This window comes from Eretmochelys imbricata, chromosome 11, assembly GCF_965152235.1.
Source record: "Eretmochelys imbricata isolate rEreImb1 chromosome 11, rEreImb1.hap1, whole genome shotgun sequence".
In the NCBI taxonomy this organism is placed as follows: domain Eukaryota; kingdom Metazoa; phylum Chordata; order Testudines; family Cheloniidae; genus Eretmochelys; species Eretmochelys imbricata.
In genome coordinates this window covers 28,194,226-28,218,673 of record NC_135582.1, presented here as the reverse complement: position 1 = coordinate 28,218,673, position 24,448 = coordinate 28,194,226, and the positions used below count along the sequence as shown (strand labels likewise).

Here is a 24,448-nt window from a genome sequence, read left to right as displayed (position 1 = left end):
TCTCTCAGGTTTTGCAGCGACTGATTAAATCCAGAGGAAAGTCACAAAGTAAACACTTAAATGTTCAGTTGGTGGCAGCTGATAAACTTGCACAATGTCCACCAGTAAGTACAGAAAAAATCAACAAGAATAAAACTTCAGATCAATGAACTGGAGTTTTGTACATTTCTACTGTGTTTATCATTGATATAATTGCATTCACATGTTGTCAGTTGACTTTTTGGTGATGCTCACAGCCCTCCTGTCCTAGACCAGCTAAGAGAAAAAAAAAAAGTCAACACTATTCAGTCACTTTTTATATTCAAAGAAGTAGCCTGTCTGGGGCCCTATAATAACCTGCATCTCAAAATTGAGTTTCTGGCACTTCAGCAAAGAACGCTTTCAAAAGATCATCTGTTGAGACATTCCGGTTGGCCCAGTGGAGCTAGACAATTATCGCAAGCCACCTTGTTGGGATCATGATTAGCCATTTTAATTGATGCGGAGTCCTGCAGTTAGCAGGCCTGCAAGCTGCCCCAGATGTTTAGGCCAGCTGATGGGGTAGTTTTCTATGGGGAGGGTATATGGAAAAGCAGCTAAAATTGTTTAGACTTTTGAAACTCAGCCCAAGGTTTTGTTGCAGGACAAACCTTTTTGTGAAATGCACACAGGTGGTAACTTGCCTATATGACAACCCAATGTCTATGCATGAGAATGAGCATGGTAAGACATAACAGTCCACGTCACATCATGGGGCCTCGTTGGGAAATCTATTGTAGGTTTTTCTAGAGCACCCACTGGTGTAGGATCAAAGAGAAAAATCATGGAAAAACATGGAAAAATCAGATTTGAAGAATGAGAGCTATAGTGGACTTCAAATAACAGAATCCTCTCAGCTCTTCCCAACCTCTAGGAAGTTCTCTTTTGGTGTATATCTACATTTCTAGCTATCTTCCTTCAAGTCCATCTAAAGAGGTGGTGGACTTAGCAGTAATTTATTGTAAGGGTCAGAAGGGAATTGGGTGCTGCTGTCACGGTCCCAGCTGCCAAGCAGGAAGCCTACTGTAAGGGTCTCCTTAATCCAAGAATAGAGAAATATGGGAGACCTATAAGGCCATGTCTACGCGACTAGTTATGGCAAAACTTATGTCGTTCAGGGGTATGAAAAAACACCCCCTTGAGCAACATAAGTTTTGCCAGAATGAGTGGTAGAGAGCACAGTGTTGTGTCAGCAGAAGAACTTCTGCCAACATAGCTACTGCCGCTCATTGGGGGTAGTTCATGTCAACAGGCGAGATCTCTCCTAGTGGCATAGAGTGACTTCACAAGAGATCTTATAATGATGCAACTGTATCTGTACAGCTATGCTGCTGTAAGCTCTCTAATGTAGACAAGTCAGTGTGTCATCCAACAGATATAGGAAGGTTAAGAAACAGCCACTGCCTCCGATAGGATGCCAGCTAGTAACTTGTTAGACAAAAAAGATGCTCTCAAACATCCAAGAGCTGTTTTTTGAGTCCTCAAGCTGATCATGGTTGAGAGGTTGATTCTGTGGTTCTGTCCAGACTCGGTGGGAAAATTGTGGGATTTTTTGTTGTTTGTTGAATCGGGTGAGTCTTGGTCCACATGTGAACTTGCACTGAAATGATAAAAGGTGTGAATTGAAACCAATTTAGTCATTTTGGTGCATGTCTTTGTGTGGACACTGTTATTTCAGAATGAAAGTGGCTAACCTCAAACCACTTTTATTTCAAAATAAGAGTGTCCACACACACATCTGCCCAAAAATAACTAAACTGATTTTGCATGTACCTGGAGGTACTTAACCCCATGTGAAACACTGCTTAACACCTAGTCTAGATGCAGTTTGACACCCTTACCATCATGTTACCTGGCAGGGGTTGATGCTAACCTGATTATAAAGGTGTTAGACTTTGTCTAGATTAGAATTTGAAGCAAGTCTTAGGGTTTGTCTACACTGGCAGTTTACAGCGCTGCAACTTTCTCGCTCAGGGGTGTGAAAAAACACACCCCGAGCGCAGCAAGTTTCAGCGCTGTAAAGCGCCAGTGTAGACAGTGCTGTGAGCCGCGCCTCTCATGGAGGTGGGTTTTTTTAGAGTGCTGGCAGAGCTCTCTCCCAGTGCTCTGCCATGACTACACAAGCCACGTTAAAGCACTGCTGCTTTAGTGTTGCCAGTGTAGACTAGCCCTTAGTTAAGTCTAGTGTAGACAAGGCTACACTTCCTTTAACATGTGCTAGGCTCCCCACTAGGCTCAACCCATTTAGCACATTAAGGCAGTATGTTTTCTTTACACTAGACTTTTAAAGCATGTTAGTTAACACAGGTCAGCTGGCATGTGCTAACGTCACACCTGAAATCCTAGTCTAGACAAGACCTTAAACTGTATCTAGTTAAGTGATAGGTCAAATGGGGTTAGGTACCTCAAGGTACCTGACTTGATTTTAAACGACACCTTTTCTCCTAGGCTAGAGAGCTCTTGTGTCATTGGTGACCATAGGACTAGTGTAGTCTCCCAAGCTGAGTGTCAGTGGCGAGGGGAGTCTCAAAAGGCAGGCCAGCACACTTAAGCCAGGAAGGCAGCTGATATCACTACCAAGAACAAAAGCAGCAAAAAAGCTGAAGTCCAGCCCTATGTTAAAGAGAGGTTCAGTTAGGTCTTTGCTCTGGACCCTGGGTAACAAGTAGGGGAACTGCTTCCTCCTCTCCTTTACCCACTGGCCCTAATAAGGGAGCTGGAGTATCCCAGGGCTGTCACCCGTCGCTGCAGCAACTAATCCCCTTCCTTTCTAACCTCCTTCTGGTGGTAGAATCTCTGGCCTGTGACCACCCCTCCCCCCTGCAACATTCCAGATCTGCCAGCAGGAATGGTGGAGCCCAAGCCAACACCAATGTGGGAAGGATAGGCTCAGCTACGTATGTGGGGAAAAAAATCACTTTTCCCTCTTCCTCCACTTGAACCATTTCTCTTGTCAACAGGCTGTCTTTTCAGGTCAAATCCCTCCTTCAGCCATTGAGGCTGGGGGTTCCCACCCAGTTGCATCCCACTTAAGCCATGTCTACACTATGAGCATTATAGTGGCATAGCTATACTAAGACCATAATGTAGACACAGACTTCAGCAACAGAAGGAACTCCACCTCCCCAAGCAACGGTAGCTAGGTTGATGGACACCGACTCAAAACTGGGGGTTAGGTCATCATAGCTGAAGCTCTGTCAACCTAAGCTTTAAGTGTAGACTATGCTTTGCCTATGTCTTCACTGCAAGTGAAGGTGTGATTGCAGCAAGGGTAGACATACCCAATACTGGCTTTAATTTAGCTAGCGCAGCTAACAATAGTAGTGAAGGTGTTATGGCACAGTCCATCACTAGCAACCCAAATAAGTATCCACGGTCCCTGGCAGGCTTTTACTCAAGCAGCTAGCCTGATTTCAAGCCCATGCCACGATGTCTACAATATTATTATTACCCTTGCTAGCTAGATTTAACCTAACAGGATTATTCCTACCTGTGCTTCATCACTTTGCAGTGAAGACATACCTTTAGTAGAGCCTGGGTATAGTAGGATCACAGCTGACAGCTTTTCATAAGCAGTTGTTGCTTTCCTCTTCTCCTGTCTGTTGGAACTTGGCCCCCTCCCTCTGTCCCCTAACTGCTGGGAATCCGGATGCCTTCTTTCTTCCTTTGGATTTTGAAGCATGACAGAGGAGTGAGGATGAATTATTTCCTACAGCAAGCTCCTTCCATGGCAAAAACAAGCCTGCTAAACTGAAATAAAGGACCACTTCCTCCCCCATACAGACTAAGTCTTTATTCTCTGAGCTATTAAAAATACCAAAACTGTGTGGAACAAATAATTACAGATAACCACAGTTGATAGTTATAATATTACCATCTCAAGCCTTTCAAATTCATAAATTAGGCCATGAAAAATCATGAGATTGACTTAAAATCATGTCTAGTCATTTCTTTTTCCCTCTGGTTTTTGAGTGTTCACACTTTCAAGCTTTTCTCTGCAGCTGTGAGGGACAGAAAATTCCTTTTATTTTGTTGGTTTTTATATGAAAGCTGAGATTTTCCCTTAATTCCATAATTCTGGGAACTGTGGCTTTAAGAAAAATGCAAACCAAATATTGTGAGACTCTCACTGAAGTTATGATCATTGTCAGCACATTTTATGGTGAGCAAAGTGGGAGCCTGTTATGAAAGGTATAATGCCTCGAGTGCTGTGTGGAACACTGGTGCATAGCAAATCTTGCTACAGCATTTTAAAGCACTCCTCTTAGCACAGTCATCCTAGCATGTGAGCATATGAGGCATAGCCCCTCCCCTGCTGAGTAATGCCCCTTCTGGGGCCGCTCAGCACTGCCTGCAGCATAAAACACCCACTTTCCCCAGCACTGGGAGATAGATTATGCCTGCCCTGTGTGTGGGTATGCCGGAGGCAGGGCACCACACTGTCGTCTCCAGTCTAGAACTCCTGTACAAGGAGCCTCCTGATTTAACCCAGCCAGTGCCCCCTGCAATATAAACATTGTTTCTTGTTCTTGGTTATAGAACTTTCATTGACGATAGAAAGAGAGGGCGACCAAATAAATGTGGACATGTAATTCCTTAATTGCACTTGGTTGGAGAGCAGCATGTATTGTCATAAACTGTCCCATTCTTCTCAGAAAGTGGGGGGCGTCTGTCCTGTGACATGTTAGAAACAGCCACAACATGGGCTGGGCATTTTCTGTGTAAAAGGATAGGTGGTGATGATCATCTTAGAGCAAAGAATCCATTCTGTCCCAACCCCTTCCTTTTCATGGCAATGACATACTGTAAGCATCTCTGGTTACAGTAACAGTAGGATCTAGTGCTCTCCCCTCTGTCACCCTGCTTGTGTTCCACTCTGAGAAGTACTGAAAGTTGTTCAAACCATCTCAAATTTTATATTGGGGAGTCCACTGTATTATGTTCGTCTCATGAGTAATTTTCCATTGAATCATGTTGTTACAATAAAGGGAAGAAAAAGGATATTTCTGTGGATTAACACACATTAACTGAAACAAAATATTATATTAGTTCTGTAGCAGTAGTAACCAAAAATATATATAAGGCCTAATTCAGACTTGGTGTATATGGAGTTAAATGGAGTCCGACCTGCTCACATTGCATCTGAATTTGGTCCATGGTGTTTACTCAGGGCTGTCATTGCTACTTACATGTACAAGACTATCTGTAGTGTTCACCATCACATTCTTTACATTGTAAAAAATCATTTGAAAAGAGCAGACTGTGCAGTCCTTAATTTGTAATGAAAGAGGTGCCAGAGCTCAAGCAATTTTTTTACATTCATAACTGAAGCAGCAAGCCCAGAGGTGCTGGGGCTATGAACTGCCAAGGCTAGAGGTGCCGGGGATCAGCGCTGGCAAGCCCTGGCACAAATTAAGGACTGAGCCTGTGCATATTGCATTCATGTGCTCATTTATGCAGTGCCTTCCTCTTATTTTAGCTAATCTTTTCCTATCAATTGTACTGAAGTGAGTGAATTTGATTGAAATAAATGGCCCGCACCTGCAGGGTGCATATCACATCTTACCTAGTACATAATAGCACTTTATAATATCCACAACATCTGATATAACTCAGCTTTTATTCCACTTCCTGAGATTTTATTTAGACAACTCCCACTGACATTCAATGAGACCCTGCCTGAGCAAGGACTGAGTGTAAAGCTCAAGATTTGGACTCGTAGTTCCCATGAGCCAAACTCCATCCACAGATACACTTGTCAGCTTCCCAGTGAAGTCAGTTAATCTGACGAGAATTTCACAGTTTTTACTTCATTGAAATTACCCCTGATTTACACCACTGCTAAGGAGATGGATATTTGTACGGGAGAGCAGAATCTGGTCCATGGTGAATACAGTTTAAAGGCTATATTCTACTTTTGGCTATGCAAACACAGCTCGCATTGATGTTTCTATAGTTGGACGGATAAAATGAGGAAAATTGGGCCTGGACTCTATTCTGTCTCATTCAGAATATTGTTTTTCCTTAAATCAGTGGCAGCTTTTCTAGTCAGAGATCAAACTAGCCAATAATATCTGCCCCAAGCAATTGGAGTAAGAGGGTGGAGGTTGTGTTATTTTTAATACAAAGGATGGGCTACCTTGTTAAATTCTTTCCCACATTGCTGGGCAATTACTTGGAGCTGTGGGGTCACTTGTTTGTAAATATTCACCAGTGTGAGTAAGGGTCACACAATCTAGCTCTATTTGATTGCTGAGGTTTTGGTTAAATTTCACAGGAGGAGTAAATTAAGGAAAGATTCAATTAAGTGAAAGTATATTGCTAATATGGAAGGTTCTTATCATAACCCTGTACAGTATTGTATGTCTTTTGCATTAAAAACTATACAGTATTTCACAGCTCAAATTCTAGTAAGAAGAATATTTGCATACTCCCATCTTCTTTATGTATTGGGCATAAAATGTTTAGTTTATTTGGATATATCTGAAAGCCATCAAAAATCACATTTCTAATTTGCATGGTGCTGAGAGACGTTATGAAACTGATTAGTACTGTACATCTAGACATTATAAAAATAGTTGTCTTTTTTGGAATATCTAACTGCTTTCACTATCAATTGCTCATTAATTTTTCACTGATGCTGCTAATGCTGTGCTAAGAATACCTGTCACTGCAAAATTCATTAAGCAGTAGCAGGTACTTTGCATGGCTTAATGAAACAGGAACTGTACCAAGAATGTAGTTAAAATGTGCTAGTCAAATACAGTTTATTATTTCTTTTTTGGATTTATACAAATGCTCAAAAAGGGTCATCTGTGTGTGCTCTAGGTTCTTTTGACATAACTTAAAATTAATTGGAAATAGTACCACATCATAACTAAAGTGCAGCAGTACAATTAAATATAACCCAGCACCAGCTAGCCAGGAAATTTAAAATCTCAGGTCCCTTCACCTTCCAGTAATTTTCCACCCTTGCAGTTCCAGCTGTGGAGTTCATTCCCTCTGGGTCTACCAGTATCCCTTAAGGAAGCTAGAGAGTGGAGTGCAGGAAGCCAACCTCTCTTCCTTTTCAGCCCCCATAACCTTTATGTGAGGGGAGGGCAATGAGGTCCCAGCAATGGGCTGGCTGGGACCAGGTTGGGAAGAGGGATGGCTGACAGCTGCCTCCTAAATAGGTGAATGTGATTAAGGAAATAATTATGACCTGCACTATAGAATTTATTGCCAGGTACTTCCAGATATTTTAGGTGAATAAAATTGCAGCCCTACCTATACCACATCCATTGCCTCCTGTCTTCCTTCTGGTGTGGCAGGACAATGGTAACATAGTAAATATAAGGAAATGAAAATACTGTACTAGTTATCTTAGATAGGAATTCTAAATAGATAAAGCTGAGGAGAGGTGATTTCTTCCTTGGTTCATTTTGGTTCAGGAAAAGCAACAGAGAAATCTTTACACATGAGGTTTTGTCCAAAGGATAGAGAACACTGCAATAATACATACTGCTTAGGAAATTGATGGTATCTATGTTGTTAACAGCTCAATTCACTATCTCTACTGTGTTCTTTATCATTGACCTGGAAGAAAAATACAATTATCACTGATAAAAATTTGCAGATGATATAAAACTTGGAGGAGTGGTTGCTGTTTCAGAGCAACCTGGATTACCTGGTAAACTGGGTGTAAGCAAATGATGTGTGTTTTTAATATGGCTAAATGTAATTGTATACATCTAGGGACAAAGAATGTAGCTTATACTTACAGGATTGTGGGACTCTATCCTGGGAAACAGTGACTCTGAAAAAGATTTGGGGGTCATGGCGGATAATCAGCTGAACTCCAGTGTGATATCTTGGCCAAAAAATCAAATGTGATCCTATAGTGCATAGAATCATAGAAGATTAGGGTTGGAAGAGACCGCAGGAGTCATCTAGTTCAACCCCTGCTCAAAGCAGGACCAACCGCAACTAAATCATACCAGCCAGGGCTTTATTAAGCTGGGCCTTAAAAACCTCTAAGGATGGAGGTTCCACCACCTCCCTAGGTAACCCATTCCAGTGCTTCACCACCCTCCTAATGAAATAGTTTTTTGTAATATCCAACCTAGACCTCCTCCCCTGCAACTTGAGACAATTGCTTCTTGTTCTGTCATCTGCCACCACTGAGAACAGCCTAGCTCCATTAACAGGGGAATCTCCAGTAGGAATAGAGAGGTTATTTGACCTCTATAGTTGGCACTGGTGCAACTGCTGCTGGAATACTGTGCCAGTTCTGGTTCCCACAATTCAACAAGGATGTTGATAAATTGGAGACAGTTCAGAGAAGAGCCATGAAAATGATTAAAGAAAGCATGCCTTATAGTGATAGACTCAAGGAGCTCAATCTATTTGTCTTAACAATGAGAAGGTTAAGGGGTGACATGATCACAATTTATAATAATCTACACCAGAGTGGATTTGATTTAAATCATGATTTAAATCACTAGTCAGGAAGACTCGATTTAATCATGGTTTTCTACATAACCATCAAGAATGCACTTTTATAACCTTAATACATATTCTTCACAACTCAGAGGTAGATGTAGGTTTCATTTTTAGAAGGTACACACTATACATTTTTAAAGTGATTTCTTTTGAAAACTTTTCAGATTAGTTTTACAACTATGTCAGAAAATGAATGATTGTTTGGTTATTTCATTTACCAAAGGTAATTGAAGCAGATACTTATGAAGTCATTGGGAGGTGAACTATCTCCAGTTCAACAGGTTAATTGTTAATATTTGGAGGATTTTCTTGCCATGCTGTATTAGGAGGAAAACATCACCAACAGACGTTTAAATTGTTTTATTTAACTAAAACAACAATGTTAAGTACTCTGGATTTTTTTCTTCAACAGCAAACCTTATTTTAACAAAACAAGCATACGTCCCTCTCTTCTCACATTTATCTCCAGACTTCTTCTCCTTGTCCAGATCTATTCTGCCCCCAACAATCTTCTGTTCATTGAACTTTTTGAAGCTTTGCACTTTTAGAGAGAGGGACAATAGAGTTGAGGTCTGTTATTTCTCACCTCTATATACTATTTATTTATTTTAAAACATTTTTGCTGTTAACAGGCATGTTATCTCTGGAGACACAAAACCACAGTTTGAGAACTGCAAAACTAAGCATCTCTGATTGTGTCTTCTGGACTGAGCACTGAGTCCCATTGGGTAGATAGAAAGATTAACCTAAATAATCTATACAGAAGCCTGTGGAACCCCATAAGATTGGGTTCCTAATACATGAACTATTGGAACTCATTTACAAAACTTTCTTAAACATTACATAAATATATTTTCATACTATAGAATTAGAATTTATAATCCCTATTCCATGATGAGATATCTTTGAGCTATAATGTATCTTAATTAAAACTATCTTTACATAGGTTTTTTCTCAAAAAAACTTTTATTAAAAAAAACATGATTTAAATAAAAAAAATCCAATTTTTATTTTTTTAAATCATTGATTTTTACCCACCCTGATCTACACAGGGAACAAATATTTAACAGTATGCTCTTAAATCTAGAAGAGAAAGGTATAACAGGATCCAATAGCTGGAAGTTGAAGCTATGCAAATTCAGACAGGAAATAATATGTAAATTTTTGATGGTGAAAGTAATTAACCATTGGAACAATATACCAAGGGTCGTGATAGATTCTCTAAAAGAAAAGGAGTACTTGTGGCACCTTAGAGACTAACCAATTTATTTGAGCATGAGCTTTCGTGAGCTACAGCTCACTTCATCAGATACATACCGTGGAAACTGCAGAAACTCTATCACTGATAATTTTTAATTCAAGATTGGATGTTTGTCTAAAAGATATGCTCTAGACATTATTTTGGGGAAGTTCTATAACCTATGTAGGCCTGACTTGACATGAGCAATTGGACATTGGTAAGGCCTTATTTTTTGGGAGACAGGATTAGTATGCTAAATGGATCAGCAGACTGGAAACAAAATGTCTGTGCTAGTGAAGGGAGAACATCTAGGGAACAATTTACAATGGACAAGATAACAATGGATCAGATAAGGCTGAAACATAAGATGAGGTAAAAGTAAGTTTTTGCATAGACAGTGTGTGCTATGCAAAGAATGGTTCCTACAAAGTGACCAAGCCAATCGCAAAATGGTAATGCAATGTATAGTAAATATAATGGAATGTTAAAAGTGTATATAAAGGAAGACGATTTCTGTGTAACTTTGAATTTGTAATGTACCCTGCATCTACTGCCTGCATTAAAGTCTGATCAACTCAGCCTAGCATTGCTGTATGTCAAGTAAAAATACCAAAGTGACAAAATCTAAAGTCAAACTAAGTTCTTAAAAAGCCAAATGAAAAAAGGCCTTGAAAAAAAAATCCTAAGATCCTGTGTATAGAGGAGATCAGATTGGATGCTCACAGTGGTCCCTTCTGGCCTTGGAATCTATGAATCTGTGTATCCATAAAAAGCTCTAAAGTAAAGATGATGATCTTAATGGAAAATGCATTTCAAGTGGAATTGGAGGGAAATTGTTTTAATCCCCTGCCTTTTCCCACAAGATCATTTTTTGCTCATTCTCTGTCTCACGCACACACAATCCAAGTTAATCAGGAGTAAAATGGCTTGATATAGTAAAAACTTGAGTGATTCCTTTTGTAATATACAGTTTTCCTATCTGATTTTTCAATTTGTGGAAAAATTGCACTGTATTAGGATTCAGATTGTGCCACTTTTGATTACATCAGTGGAATCATTTTGCTACTCAGTATGAGTAGGGTGGCAAAATCAGACCCTAAAAAGTTGCTTTTTGATTATATTTATTAATATAATTAAAAAAAGGAAAATAAGGTTTTGTTCCAGATTTAATTGCTTTTTTGTAGATCAGTTTTACATTTTCTTCACCTTCCTCCTCCTCATACTGAAGAATTAAAGGAATTCAATGTAGAATTCTCTTAAGTAATTTGTGTCATTTCTGCTTTACTCTTCTCCTTATTTAGAATATTTAATTGTTTTCTTACTGAATATACTGGTCAGCAATAGAGATATATTTCATAGACAGTTGCTCATTTAGGATCTGATTCTGCCACTCTTATTGACATTGAAACTCACATCAAAATAAGGGTTAAATGGGACTTAAGTTATGCATAGGCTTTGTGCTGGGCTTCTAGATAGGAGTGAATTTCAGTTTGTATAAGGGTGGATGAATCAGGCTCCTGGGATCTGTTCTTCCCTGGCTAAACAAAATTCCCATTAATGGGAATTATTTGCCAACCTCACCTTATTTAGGAATCCATCAGATATGGAAAGATAGTCTACTTTATCATGGTGGTTAATTCTGAGGGACTCACACTTATAGCTACTAGTGTTCTACTATAATTTGTCATAAAGGGAACAGTAACATTCTATTCCTACTGTTTTCTCCAACTACATTTAAATATGAGCTGCTGTCATAGTTGTTCTCACATAATTTTAGCTTAATAAAATCATGTTCTCAGTCCAAATATTCTACTATTCACATGCTATTGTGGAAATACATTACTCAGGTACATTAACTACTTTCTCTCTTCCACATTTTTCGGACATGTCTGAATTATTATTGTATTATTCATGATATTGTGCTTGCACGCTATGAATTGGGAGAGAGGGTGCCTGCCCCAGGGAGTTTAAAATCTATAGGCTCTATCGTGCCTAGAACAGAGCAGTAGTTCTTCAATAAGTGTTCCTAGGAGTGCTCCATTGTAGGTTTATCTGTGCCTCTAATCGGAGATTTTAGGAGCAGTGTCCATTCAGCCCTCACATGCACTCTCCCTCCCTCGTGGTCTGCCTCAAGGCTATCTGGCACTGTGTAGGTGAACCCCCATCAGTTCCTTCTCTACCGCCTTTGGCCTCCAATGGAGCAAGCAGTTGTCCCTTCCTTATCTGCGCCATTAGCATCAGTAGTAGTTATTTTTGTTTCTTTTGTTGTCCTTAATAGTTAGTGTTTCCTTTTTACCTGTTGGGATAAAAAAAAAAAAAGAAAAAACTATAGTTTGCATTTCTCACCTTGGTTAGGAGGATTCCCCCCCCCCCCCATTTAAAAGACTGTCTAAGTTCTTTCAGTTTAAAAAAAGAAAAAAGCGGGAAGAACAACTTTCTTCAGCATTCCTCACTGCTAGAGGATGATAGCGTCCCCTCTCACCCCGGGCATGCCCGGCTCCCCCAACCTAAAGAGTTGCCTCTCTTGCCAGGAGTCAGCACCACCATTACCCAGTGACGAGTCTGACAGTGACCAGGAGGATGCCATTTCCCTGGCCTCTCATCATGGCCCGGCATTACAATACAATGGTCCTCCTCAATTCCATCAAGATGACCCACGATTGTGGTAAGGGCCCTCTTGGGTACCCACCCGCCACCCATGCTCTTCTTCCCCCAATGGCCATATTGGGATCCTTGGGTGACATACAGATCCCATATTTTGCAGGGGTCTAGTGTCTCTCAGAAGGCTGATGAGCTGCAGATTCCCCTTCCGGAGGTGCCAGATACACATCACAAGCTGCTGGATGTTCTGCACACTTCCTCCTCATCCAGAATTGCCCTCCCAATTAATGAGGCGAAGTCATCTGGCAGATACCAGCCTTCATTGTACCAGCCAGCAAGAGAGTCGACAAAAAATACTACATCAAAAGGAGTAGTTTCAGACACAAAAGGAGCAGTTTCAGGCCATTATCAGAGAGGGTCAATTAGTAGCCAGAACAGCACCACAGGCAGCACTGGATGCAGCCGATACAGTGGCCTGCTTCGTCTCCACATCAGTGGTAATGAGGCAGGCTTCTTGGTTACACCTTTTCAGGTTGCCCAAAGAGCTGCAGATGATGATGGAAGATCTCTCCTTTAAAGGGCCCAAGCTCTTCACTGAGAAGACAGACTCTTCTCTCCACACCTTGAAAGATTCTCGGGCCACATTATGCTCCGTGAGAATCTACTCTGTGGGACAGAAGAGAAGATATAGTTCTCAGCCACAGCACAGGTCATGACCTCCTCAATACCCACCGTCTTAGTGCTATTATGAGTTGCAAGGTAAGATGCCCAGGGCTTAGAAGCAGAAGTAGTCAGCACCTCCAATCCATGACCTCTCAGACCGCCTCTTCTAAGCACTTTTGATGAGTTGCTTGTGGGCCCGTACAACTGTACCTTGCAACATCAGCTGCCAACTACACACCTGTCATGCCCCTTTGGAAGTCGTCAGGGCCTCTTTCACAGCAGTTGGGAGAGGATCACCTCCAACAGATGGGTCTTGGAGATTATTTTGAAGGGTTACACCATTCAATTCATGCCCCTCTCCGATTCCCACCCTCCTTCCTTGTCCCTCTTCAGGGACCCTTCTCATGAGAACCTACTTTGCCAGGAAATAGATCTGTTGTGCCTAGGAGCCATAGAATCAGTCTAGGCACAACTCAGGGGCAAGGGGTTTTACTCCCGTTATTTCCTGATCTCCAAGACAAAGGGAGGTTGGAGACCCATTATAGATCTCGGAGCATTAAACAAATACATGAGAGCGCAGAAGTTCAAGATGGTCATGCTAGCAGACATTATTCCATTCCTAGAGTAAGGAGATTGGTTTTCGGCCCTCAACCTACAAGATGCATACTTCCACATCTCAATACAGCCGTCACACAGGAGATTCCTACGGTTTGCCTTTGGGCAGGACAATCATCAATACAGGGTGCTGCCATTCGGCCTCCTGTATGCATGCAGAGTATTCTCCAAGGTTCTCTCCATTGTAGCAGCACACTTGTGAACACTGGGCTTTGTGATCTACCCACATCTAGATTACTTAGAGCTCCCTTGTTTCAGGACGCCGTACAAGCCACCCAGACAACCATGCACACATTTGCGCAACAGCGTCTAACAGCTCACCTTACAGAAATTGACACTGACCCCAGTACAGTGACTGGAATTTATCGGTGCCGACCTCAATGCAGTACAAGCAAAGCATTTCTTACACTACGTAGGCTCACCGTCCTTACAAGTCTCATAGAGACAGTCCAAGCCAGCTCTGAAACATCAGCCAGGAACTCCCTGCAGTTGCTAAGTAATATGGCAGCATGCACCTTTGTCAGTCCAAACACCCGGATGTTCGTGAGGTGTCTTCAGATATGGCTCACTTCTGTCTATTCCCCAAACAGGGACAGACTAACTAAACTGCTACCACTGCCCTCTGCAGTAAAGCGCTCCTTGGACTGATGGAAAGACCCATCCAGTGTCCGAGCAATGTTCCATTCATGCAACTGCCACCGACACCGACTCTACCAATGGATGCCTCCCTAATGGGATGCGGAGCTCACCTACATGAATGCAAGGTTCAAGGCAAGTGGTCTTCCATAGAAGTGAGCCTCCATATCAATGTTTTGGAGCAAAGGGCCATCAGGAATGCTTGTGCATGCTTCTGTGTTTTATCAAGAACACCCACTCAAAGGTCATTACAGACCATATGAAGTGTATGTTTTACATAAATTGCCAGGGAGGTGCCAGTTCTCCCTCCTTCTGCACGGAAGCATTCAAATTCATCTCAGCTGTCTATCTACCAGGGATACAGAATGTGACAGCCAACTGTCGTCGACAGAACTTTTCTCACCACCACAAATGGGAACTGAACTCAGAGGTGCTTTGAGACATATTCACCCTTTGCGGAACCCCGACTGCAGAGCTCTTTGCTACTTACTGGAACAAGAAATATCATTGTTACTGCTCCAGGGCCAGCCTAGGGAAACATTCACTGGGAGACACCCTCATCCTCACATGGGACAAGGACTTCTTGTATGCCTTTCCCCCATTTCCTTTTCTGTCCAAGGTCCAGTTGAAAAGTTGATGAGACAAAATGAGAGTTATTCTGAGTGCCCTCTCCTGGCCTAGACAAGTCTGATTCCCTTACCGGGACACAGATGGCAATATGTTCTCCAGTTCCACTCTGGCCCATTCCCCACCTGCTCTCTCAAAGGGACAGACTGGTCTTTCACCCCAACATGCAGTTCCTCAGCCTCTAGGGTTGGCTCCTTCTTGGTTCCAAGACTTAGGGTCAGAATGCTCTGACGAGGTGAAAGACGTGTTGCTGCACAGCCAAAAGTTTACCACTCAATGTACTGACCTACAAAAAGTGAAATGATCCCAAGTTTGGTGTCCTTCTAAGCACACAGACCCAACTCATCTTCCCTCCCTCTAATTTTAGACTACATTTTAGACCTCGAGGTCAAAACTCTCACTCAGTTCCCTTAAAGTACGTCTTGCGGCCATAACAGCTTTCCGCCATCAAGCAGATGGATATTCTACGGTTGCTCACCTGCTGATGTGTAGATTCCTTAAAGGCATTGGGAATCTCTTCCTGCATGTGAGACCACCCACTCCAATCTGGGATCTTAACCTAGTTCTCAGAGCTTTGATTAGATCTCCCTTTGAGCCCATGGCAACTTGCTATCTCTTACATCTGCCCATGAAGACAGCATTTCTAATTGCCCTCACTTCAGCTAGGCACATAGGAGAATTAGTGGGCCTAATGGCGCACACCCACCATACACAGTCTTTTAAAAAGACAAAGTAACTCTGAGGCTGCATCCCAAGTTTCTCCCTAAAGTTGTCTCTACTTTCCATATGTCCTGGTTTTTCCCCAAAATCACATCATGACAACAGGGAGGCGATTCTGCATATGCTAGATATTAGAAGAGCACTAGCATTCTACTTGGACAGGTCTAAGGACTTCAGGAAGTCTCCTAAACTCTTCCTTTCATTCACGGGAAGATCCAAAGGCTCCGTGATATCGGCTTGAAGACTATCCAAATGGGTCTTGGGTTGCTTTAATCACTTTTATCAAAGGTGCAACCTGTTGTCTCCGTCCAAAATCTATACGCACTCCACGAGGTCAGTTTCTATCTCAGTCACATTCCTTAAAGATGTCCCTCTTTCAGAAATCTGCAGAGCAGTTACTTAGGCCTCTTCCGACACTTTTGCAGAACGCTATGCAATCACTGGAGATTCAGCCTCTGATGCCATCTTCAGGTCTACAGTGCTTTCTATAGTAACAGACACCATTCCAAAGCCCCAGCCCTCCATGGGGGGTACTGCTCAAGAGTCACCTACAGTGGAACGCCCATAAGGACACTACTCGAAGGAGAGGAAGTTACTCACCTTGGGCACTAATGATGGTTCTTCAAGATGTGTGTCCCTGTGGGTGTTCCACAACCCGTCCTCCTCCCCTCTACCTTGGAGTTCACCATAAGGGGCTTTGGGGTAGAGAAGGAACTGAGGGGGGTTCCCCCACACAGACCAGGCGGGAGGGAGAGCGCATGTACAGGCTGAACGGACATTGCCAACCCAAATCTTTGATTAGAGGCACAGAGACGCAGATACAGCTACAGTGGAGCACCCATGGGGGACACATCTCAAAGAACCATCGTTACTGCACAAGGTGAGTAACTTCCTTTTCATGGAAACTACTTAACCTCCTCAAATCAGCCTGTCTCAAAATTGAACCCTGTAGTAAGCACAGACAGTATAGTCCAAATACCACACTGCATGTTCATATTATTTTCAAAAGTGCTGTGTGCTTTTGGCTTATGTGTACAGATAATTTTAATTCTGACATTTCCTAACTTTTAAGTGCTTGACTTTGCAACATTTATAATGTTGTTTTAGTATTTTTGTGTGTGTAATATAATGGAATACATGATTTTATCAGCATGTGTTTGAAAGGATGCATTACTCATGAGTGGCAAAGCCACGTGTGAGTTGCAGGTAAACTCAGACAAGTGTCAATAGAACACTCATACTGCACTAAACCAGCATGATTTCTGTGTAAGGAAAAGATGGTACAAAAACCTATTTTAGGAATGGTTTAGAGAATTAGAGCTTTTTACTGGGACCATTTTTCATAGTCCTTCACTCACTAATCAAGGGGTGGCCAATCTGAGCCTGAAAAGGAGCCAGAATTTACCAACGTACATTGCCAAAGAGCCACAGTAATAGGTCAGCAGCCCCGCATCAGCTCCCCCCACCCACTCCCAGCGCCTCCCCCCCACCATCAATCAGCGCCTCCCCGCACCTCCTGATTAGCTGTTCCCTGGCGTGCAGGAGGCTCTGCGGGGAAAGGGGGAGGAGCAAAGTCACAGCAGGCTGAGGGGAGGGGGCGGGAAGGGGTGGAGTGGGGGCAGGGCCTGTGGCAGAGCCAAGGGTTGAGCAGTGAGCACCTCACGGCGCACTGGAAAGTTGGCGCCTGTAGCTCAAGCCGCGGAGTCGGTGCCTAGACAAGGAGCCGCATATTAACTTCTGAAGAGCCACATGTGGCTCCGGAGCCACAGGTTGGCCACCCCTGCACTGATCCTTCGTTATCATAAGTCCATTTGTACATGACTCAGGCAGTCATAAAATAGTTTTTCTGCAGTTAAATATGTCATGACTAAATTCCATTATCTCAGGTCCCCTAGAGCTAGAAGCAAAGGTGATTCCCATTTGGAAACTGGAAATCTACACTTGCCAGTGAGCTATAGCTCACATATAGTCCTGCAGGGCTGCAGAATAACTAGCTATAACATCATACTGTTTTTATGTACAGAGAAGCTATCACTAGATTAGCACAGAATCTTGCCCATCCTAGGTTTCAAGCAGTCTTCATGTTTGGAGTATGAGAGTTGGAGGAGGTGGGGATTTAATTCAACTTTTGCGGGGTGGAAGAGGAAACATTTATTAAGTCAATTGATTTTAAAAAAAATTAAAGTGGCAGTTAAAGGGTTAGAGGAAGTTGTGAGGACTGGATTAGTGGGCAGACATCAGATGAAACAATTTACCATATGGATGTCCTCTTCACATATATTGTGTCGTTACATGTCTATATAGGGATATGTGTGTGTGTATAAGGGGTACAGGAGCAGAGTATTATGTGGTTTTGTGTGTGTGTTTTTACTGTACCAATCACAATAACACCTGCACCATGCAGTCCTTATTTTATTCCTACTATAGTTCCATGGTATATTTTCCCACTGAATTGAAAGTGAAGGGGAAAGACACAGGTGCAAAACTTTACTGTTGAAAATGCTGAATTTTCTCAGTGGACTAAATTTGTGAATATTCATGAAAATGTTTTCTTCAGAAAATGGGCATTTGTTTTATTATGCCTGTCTTGCAATTCATAAAAATCCACTCATCTAGTACAGCTCTAAACCACTTCCATTGCTGATAGAATATGAAAACACTAGCTGCATATAAACTGCCTTTTTGGCAGCCAGAAAGTCACAGGAGCTGTGTGTCCTACATTCCTTTGATGTTCAACAATAGATATACTTTGTGTGGCATATAAGTGTCAGCAGGTCTGAGGTACTGTATTGAGGTATTTGTTCTGCTGCTTAAGTACTGTCACCAGTGAATGAATTCCTGGGGGGGGGAAAGGGAAATCATAACTTGTAAGACCTCACCAATTTAAGAACAGGCACAGGGCCATCTGGACAGATAGATACAGATATAAATTAAGGCAGTTAAGACAATGCATAAACATCATATGTAGGTGCTGTAGACAGAATTCCCAGCTGTGAATGTTTGAACAGCTGTATGTCCTGAACTTAACAGTTATGCTAAGTAGAAATGTCGTTGCTAATATAACTGTAAATTGTATGAACTAGAATAGAGATGTTCTTCAGCTGCACAGTTTCAATTCTGGATCTGAGTTCAGAATCAGGATTTTGTTTATCAGAGAGAGATGAGTCATCCCCAGAGTTCAGAACCAGAATTAGAATTCAAAATGATCGAGAAAAACTGGAGAAGTGGCCTGAAATAAATAGGATGAAATGAAAGTCAATAAGGACAAATGCTTAAGAAAGAATAACCAATTGCACAAATACAGAATGGGAAATGACTGCCTAGGAAATAATACTGCAGAAAAGGATCTGAGGGTTATAGTGGATCACAAACTAAATATGAGTCAACAATGTCATAGTGTTACATCCCAGAATGTTAACTTTTTTTTGTATTAGCAGGGGCCTTGTAAACTAGAAATGAGAAGTAATTATTCTACTCTACTCAGCACTGATAAGGCCTCTTTTGGAGTATTGTGTCCAATTCTGGGCAGCACCCTTTGAGAAGGATGTGGACAAATTGGAGAAAGTCCAGAGAAGAGCAACAAAAATGATTAAAGGTCTAGAAAACATGACCTATGAGAAAAGATTGAAAAAGCTGAGTTTGTTTGGTCTGGAAAAGAGAGGACAGGGGAGGGGGGAAATAGCAGTCATCAAGAATGTAAAATGTTGTTATGAAGAGGAGGGTGATAAATTGTTCTCCTTAACCATTGAGGACAGGAAAAGAAGTAATGGGCTTAAATTGCCGCAAGGGAGATTTAGGCTAGATATTAAGAAAAACTTCCTCACTGTAAGGGTAGTTAAGCACTGGAGCAAATTACCTGGGGAGGTTGTGGAATCTCTGTTACTGGAGATTTTTAAGAACAGGTTGGACAATCACCTGTCAGGGATGGTCTAGTTATTATATAGTCCTGCCTTGAGTGCAGGGGACTGGACTAGATGACCTATTGAGGTCTGTTGCAGTCCAACATTTCTATGAACCTATGGTTATTTGGATGTTCCTCTTTTGATGCCCATAAAAAAAATAACCGAACTAGCATTTTCTTGTTGTGTACAGGAAATGTTTGATGTCATTTTGGATGAAAATCAGCTTGAGGATGCGTGTGAACATTTGGCAGAATACCTAGAGGCATATTGGCGTGCTACGCATACCACCAGTAGCACACCTATGACTCCTCTTCTTGGAAGAAACCTAGGATCGACTGCCCTTTCACCATACCCTACTGCAATCTCTGGATTACAGGTATGAATATGCATCTTGGCCCCCAGTCACCAGTACAGGTCAGTTTTATTCATTATAGGAAAACAGAATAATACGTTTTATAGACTGTATCCAGTATTTTTTTTTCATTAATTACTATTTGCTGTTTGGTAAGTGCCAACAATAAGAAAGCAAAATAGACCCACTTATTCAACAGGGAAACATTTTATTAATAGAGTGCACTGGTGTTCGGACTAGTTTTGTCTTAATGGGGAATATAATACCCATAACTCCTTTTGGCATGAAGAATAAACTGAGATAAATGGCACTCTGTCAAAAGCTATATAACAAAATTGCATCTTTTTATGTAAGAAAGTGCCATTAGAATTAAGAGTCTTTCAGACCGAAAATAAGCATGTAAAATATGATAGCAGTTATGCTGGTAAGAAATACTATTGTTAAGGTTGCAGATCTTATTCTGTTATAACCCCATTTTCACATGCTCATAACTTTTCACAACATTCATCTTTTGGGCCAAAATTTTCCATGCTTGGCCTAAGGTAGAGCTTCAGCAAAATCCCTTTCATGTGTTTGAGTTCATTGAGTGTGAATAAAATACATTTTTTCCCATTGAAAAAAAAATTCTGACCATTTTTTTTTCACAGGGATAGCTCAAAAACGGCGAACTTTGAAACTTCAAACGTGGCATGTAAATAGTCCTTAATGAGAAGTACGTGCTTTACTAAGTTTGAAAAAAATGTTTTTGAAATAACAGTTATGAATGTTTGAAGATGCAAGACCGGGAGGGAATGCAGTGAACATTTTTTTCATTAATTCTGAAAGTTTCAGAAAGAGTTCTGCATGTGTGTGTGACTTTTGAGGAATGTGCACTTGCTAATATGTGTCAGCAATAGAGCTGAGCAAATAATTTGTAATGCATAATTCACCTGAAAAATTTAACCTCTGTTCTGCTCATGGAATATTTGGAGGCAGATCGTAATTTCTGAATAAAGTGATTCAACATTCAAATTGATTGATTATTTAAATTTATTCAATAAGTATATGAAAATTACTCTGTGGATTAGTTGCACAGTTGACTGCAGATAGACCATTTTGATTCTGTTAGGCCCAATAAATTATGTGGTATTAAATTCCCTGATTGGATGAGTGCACAAGCACTTCTGGCGTTAGTAATCGCATGAACAATTGTAAAATATTGTTTCCATGCTCACTTAAGTGTAACATTTCAGTTTGCCATCCATTCATATCAGTAAAATGCCATCTCTTGAATGTTCACCTAAGCAAACCTAAAAGGACTGCGGGCATAGCCAAAGCAAATCCATTTAAAGAATTATGGCTATACATCACATTTTTTTCTGATATTTGTTTACCTCTAGTCAGTAGGCACTGATAGTGACTGTGACATGTTGCTCCACTTACATAGGGAAAACTTACACTGAAGATGAAAATTACCCCTATGCAGGGGGCCAGCAGAAGGTCTATGCATTGTCCCTTACTACCCACCTTAGCAAAATTGTGATGGCTTGAATGGTGCTAGTTATCTGCAGAGGAGTAAATTTCACCCTGAGTTTATTATGCCTGAGTAAAGACTGCAGGATTTGGTTCACAATGCCACTTAAGTGTTTCAGACCATTTAGAAAGTTGGGTTGACATGGTTATGTCACATTAAGGACTTACATTATCTTAAGTGATTATATTTTACACCACTTTCAAGACATTTGCCATCTGAAGAATTACATCAGTTTAAGTGTTTGACACCATAAGGTGATTGAGATACTTATACAGACTTCAGGGATTAAACCAGCATAGGTGCTTTGCTACATTAAGTATTTACTACAGTACTTTAAACCCTTATGACGTTTTTTCCTTATCAGCTATACTACCTTTAAATTACTAGGAAACTGAATGCAAAAAAGCCAAAATCCTATGTTAATGCAGTACAGGTGTACATTTATGCGCTCAAGTCCAGGAGAAACAAAAGTGAAGATTGCACACACAACTTTAATTATGTTTCATTGCATATACTTAATTTACTTGTTTATATTTTATATCTATCTATATAAACTGTGCCAGTCTGAAGCTCAAGATACAAGGAGCAATGCAACTTAGAAATACGTAAAATTCAAATAGAGCATATTAACCGTATGCAGTTGCAACCCACGTTGAGTGTGTAGAGTTTTGTCACCCTCTAGTGGCTGGTCCACAGACAAGGCTGGAGTCTGCAAGTTCCAGCTAATAGACTTAAGTCCTTTGGCTCAAGTGGTGGAAGCTCAATGTTTTTATCTTTGCAGGACCCAGTTTTGAACCCAGCTGTTCAAGTGAGGCCAGATATGGGTTATCATACATTATCTTATGATAATCATATCTTACATTATGAGATAAGAGGTTATCTTTTTACAACACCTACAAACATTAACTCACATTAAATATGTTCCACACCCAGAAGAGGTGAAGAGATTGAGATCAGAATAACTACAAAATCAAGCCAGTAATACAAAGATATCTCTGCATCCAGTAAAGGAAAGAGCATATATTACAAAGTAACTGGGGGGAGGGACAAGTTGCATTCACAGAGATAAACTGCAGAGATGTTGTAGATGTTAGACCAAGGAGTTAAATAAGAAAACACATTAACCAGAGATAAAAAGACACATTAAACAAAAATAAAAACTATGAGCCATAATAGATATTGAAACAACATGGAATGACAAAAATCTTTGGGATAACATAATACTTGGCTATGAATTATAGAGTTAAAACAGATTAGGTCATGTAGGTGAAAAGTAGAACTGTACCAGAAAGATTGCATAGAATAGAGAAAAATTCTGAGTTGAGAGGACCATACAGTAGAATCTGAATGGATACAAATCTCAGATCATACGAATACAAACATACTAGTAGCATTTTACTATTAGCCTTTGGATCGGAAAAAGGATATTGAGTGCAAAATCGTGAGAGAAAGAACAGTCAGCTAAGTTGGTGCTTGATCAACCTTTTGAATTTCTGTTAACGTTGGTTGTGTGGAGACATGAGAGAATAACAGTGGTAATAATGGACCACGTCTGATGATATTGGATGGAATGTTGTTCTCTCAATGTGGACTGTTGCCTCATTGTACCAGTTCAGAGGCAATAATGTGATCTTGTGATTTGATCTTGTGACCACACATGATTAGATATTAACCAATCACTATGGAAACATAAGGACAACAAAGGCCAAATCCCTACTTGGTAAATGGTCCTGGTCAAGGAGTTTCTGTGCAAGTTATTTGAAATATTTATTATGTTTTAGTTATAAAAATCACTTAACATCTAACTACTTCAGCTAGCCTTCCTGTAGAGTATTTGGTTATACTCTATTAGCTCATAGTTTAAAAATCTGTAAATAACGCTAAATGAGCTGCACCTTTTGGAAAAACCAAAACTCCTTTTCAGAAAGTTTCTACAAAACACACTGATTCATCACAAATTACTAAAAGGAATCAAAATAGAATTATGAATGTTATGTTCATGACTGGGGAGAAGAACTGATAAGTGTAGTGTGCTCTGAAATTGATCTACTAGTCACTTCTTACTGAAAGTGCTCTGTAAAATTTTATAAGATTGCATATAAAAAATCATAAAAATACTTTGTATTATGCTGTGTTTGGTCTCCTATCAGTTTTGGGAATCAGACTATTTTCACATCCATCTCCCATCGCAAATAAATTTTACTATTAAAAAGGAATTACAAACGTGGATGGATTCTGAAGGACCTCAAACTGAGGCTCACAACTAACTTACAAGAGGTGAAATAAAATGGTATCTGTATTAATCCTTACATTCATTTACATTTTTAGAGCCAGCGTATGAGACATAGCAACCACTCTACTGAGAACTCTCCAGTTGAACGAAGAAGCCTAATGACCTCTGATGAAAATTATCACAATGAAAGGGCTCGGAAGAGCAGGAACCGCTTGTCTTCCAGTTCCCAACACAGCCGAGATCATTACCCACTTGTGGAAGAAGAGTACTCTGACTCTTACCAGGACACTTACAAACCCCATAGGAACCGAGGATCGCCTGGAGGATATAGCCATGATTCACGACATAGGCTTTGAGTTTAGGAACCTGGGGAAAAATAGTATTCATTAGTTGACAACTTTCCATAACATAGCTAGGAAAAACAAATCATCTTAATTTAGCAGGTGTAACACAGTTTTACTGTAGTTACAAGCTGCTGTCATTTGATGCTTAAAAAAAGGAAGAGGGGAAGAAATTCACAATGCCCTGATGTTTAGGAGGAAATTAGCTTGCCCAATCATCCTGGATTTTTTTTTAGTACAGCATTTGCATTTATAGCAGTACCTTTTTTCCTCGTTAGCTATTAAACATATCAGTTTGTAATTTAGGGTACTTATAAAGGCACATATAAAACAATTTCCTGTGCTGGAAATTCCAAATGACCAGTTCCAGTTGGAACCAATTTATAAACCAATTCTTGTTGGAATTTGGGTGAACTGACTGGAAAGTCGACTTGAACAAGTTGCAATCAATTGAAAAAAAATGCAGATGAAGAAATAGAAAATTAACCACTATCAGCCAAAAA

The 24,448-nt window shown here is 40.7% G+C and overlaps 1 protein-coding gene across 1 annotated transcript in view; it reads left to right on the top strand.

Annotated features, from left to right (window-relative positions):
* The window catches only part of CACNB4 (calcium voltage-gated channel auxiliary subunit beta 4), a 188,887-nt gene extending 164,927 nt beyond the window's left edge, over positions 1 to 23,960 (top strand). The window contains exons 12-14 of the mRNA XM_077829777.1: positions 9 to 104; positions 19,697 to 19,882; positions 23,700 to 23,960. Coding sequence (XP_077685903.1) covers positions 9 to 104; positions 19,697 to 19,882; positions 23,700 to 23,960 — 543 coding nt within the window. The remainder of the gene's footprint in view (positions 1 to 8; positions 105 to 19,696; positions 19,883 to 23,699) is intronic.
* Positions 23,961 to 24,448: the final 488 nt, after the last annotated feature.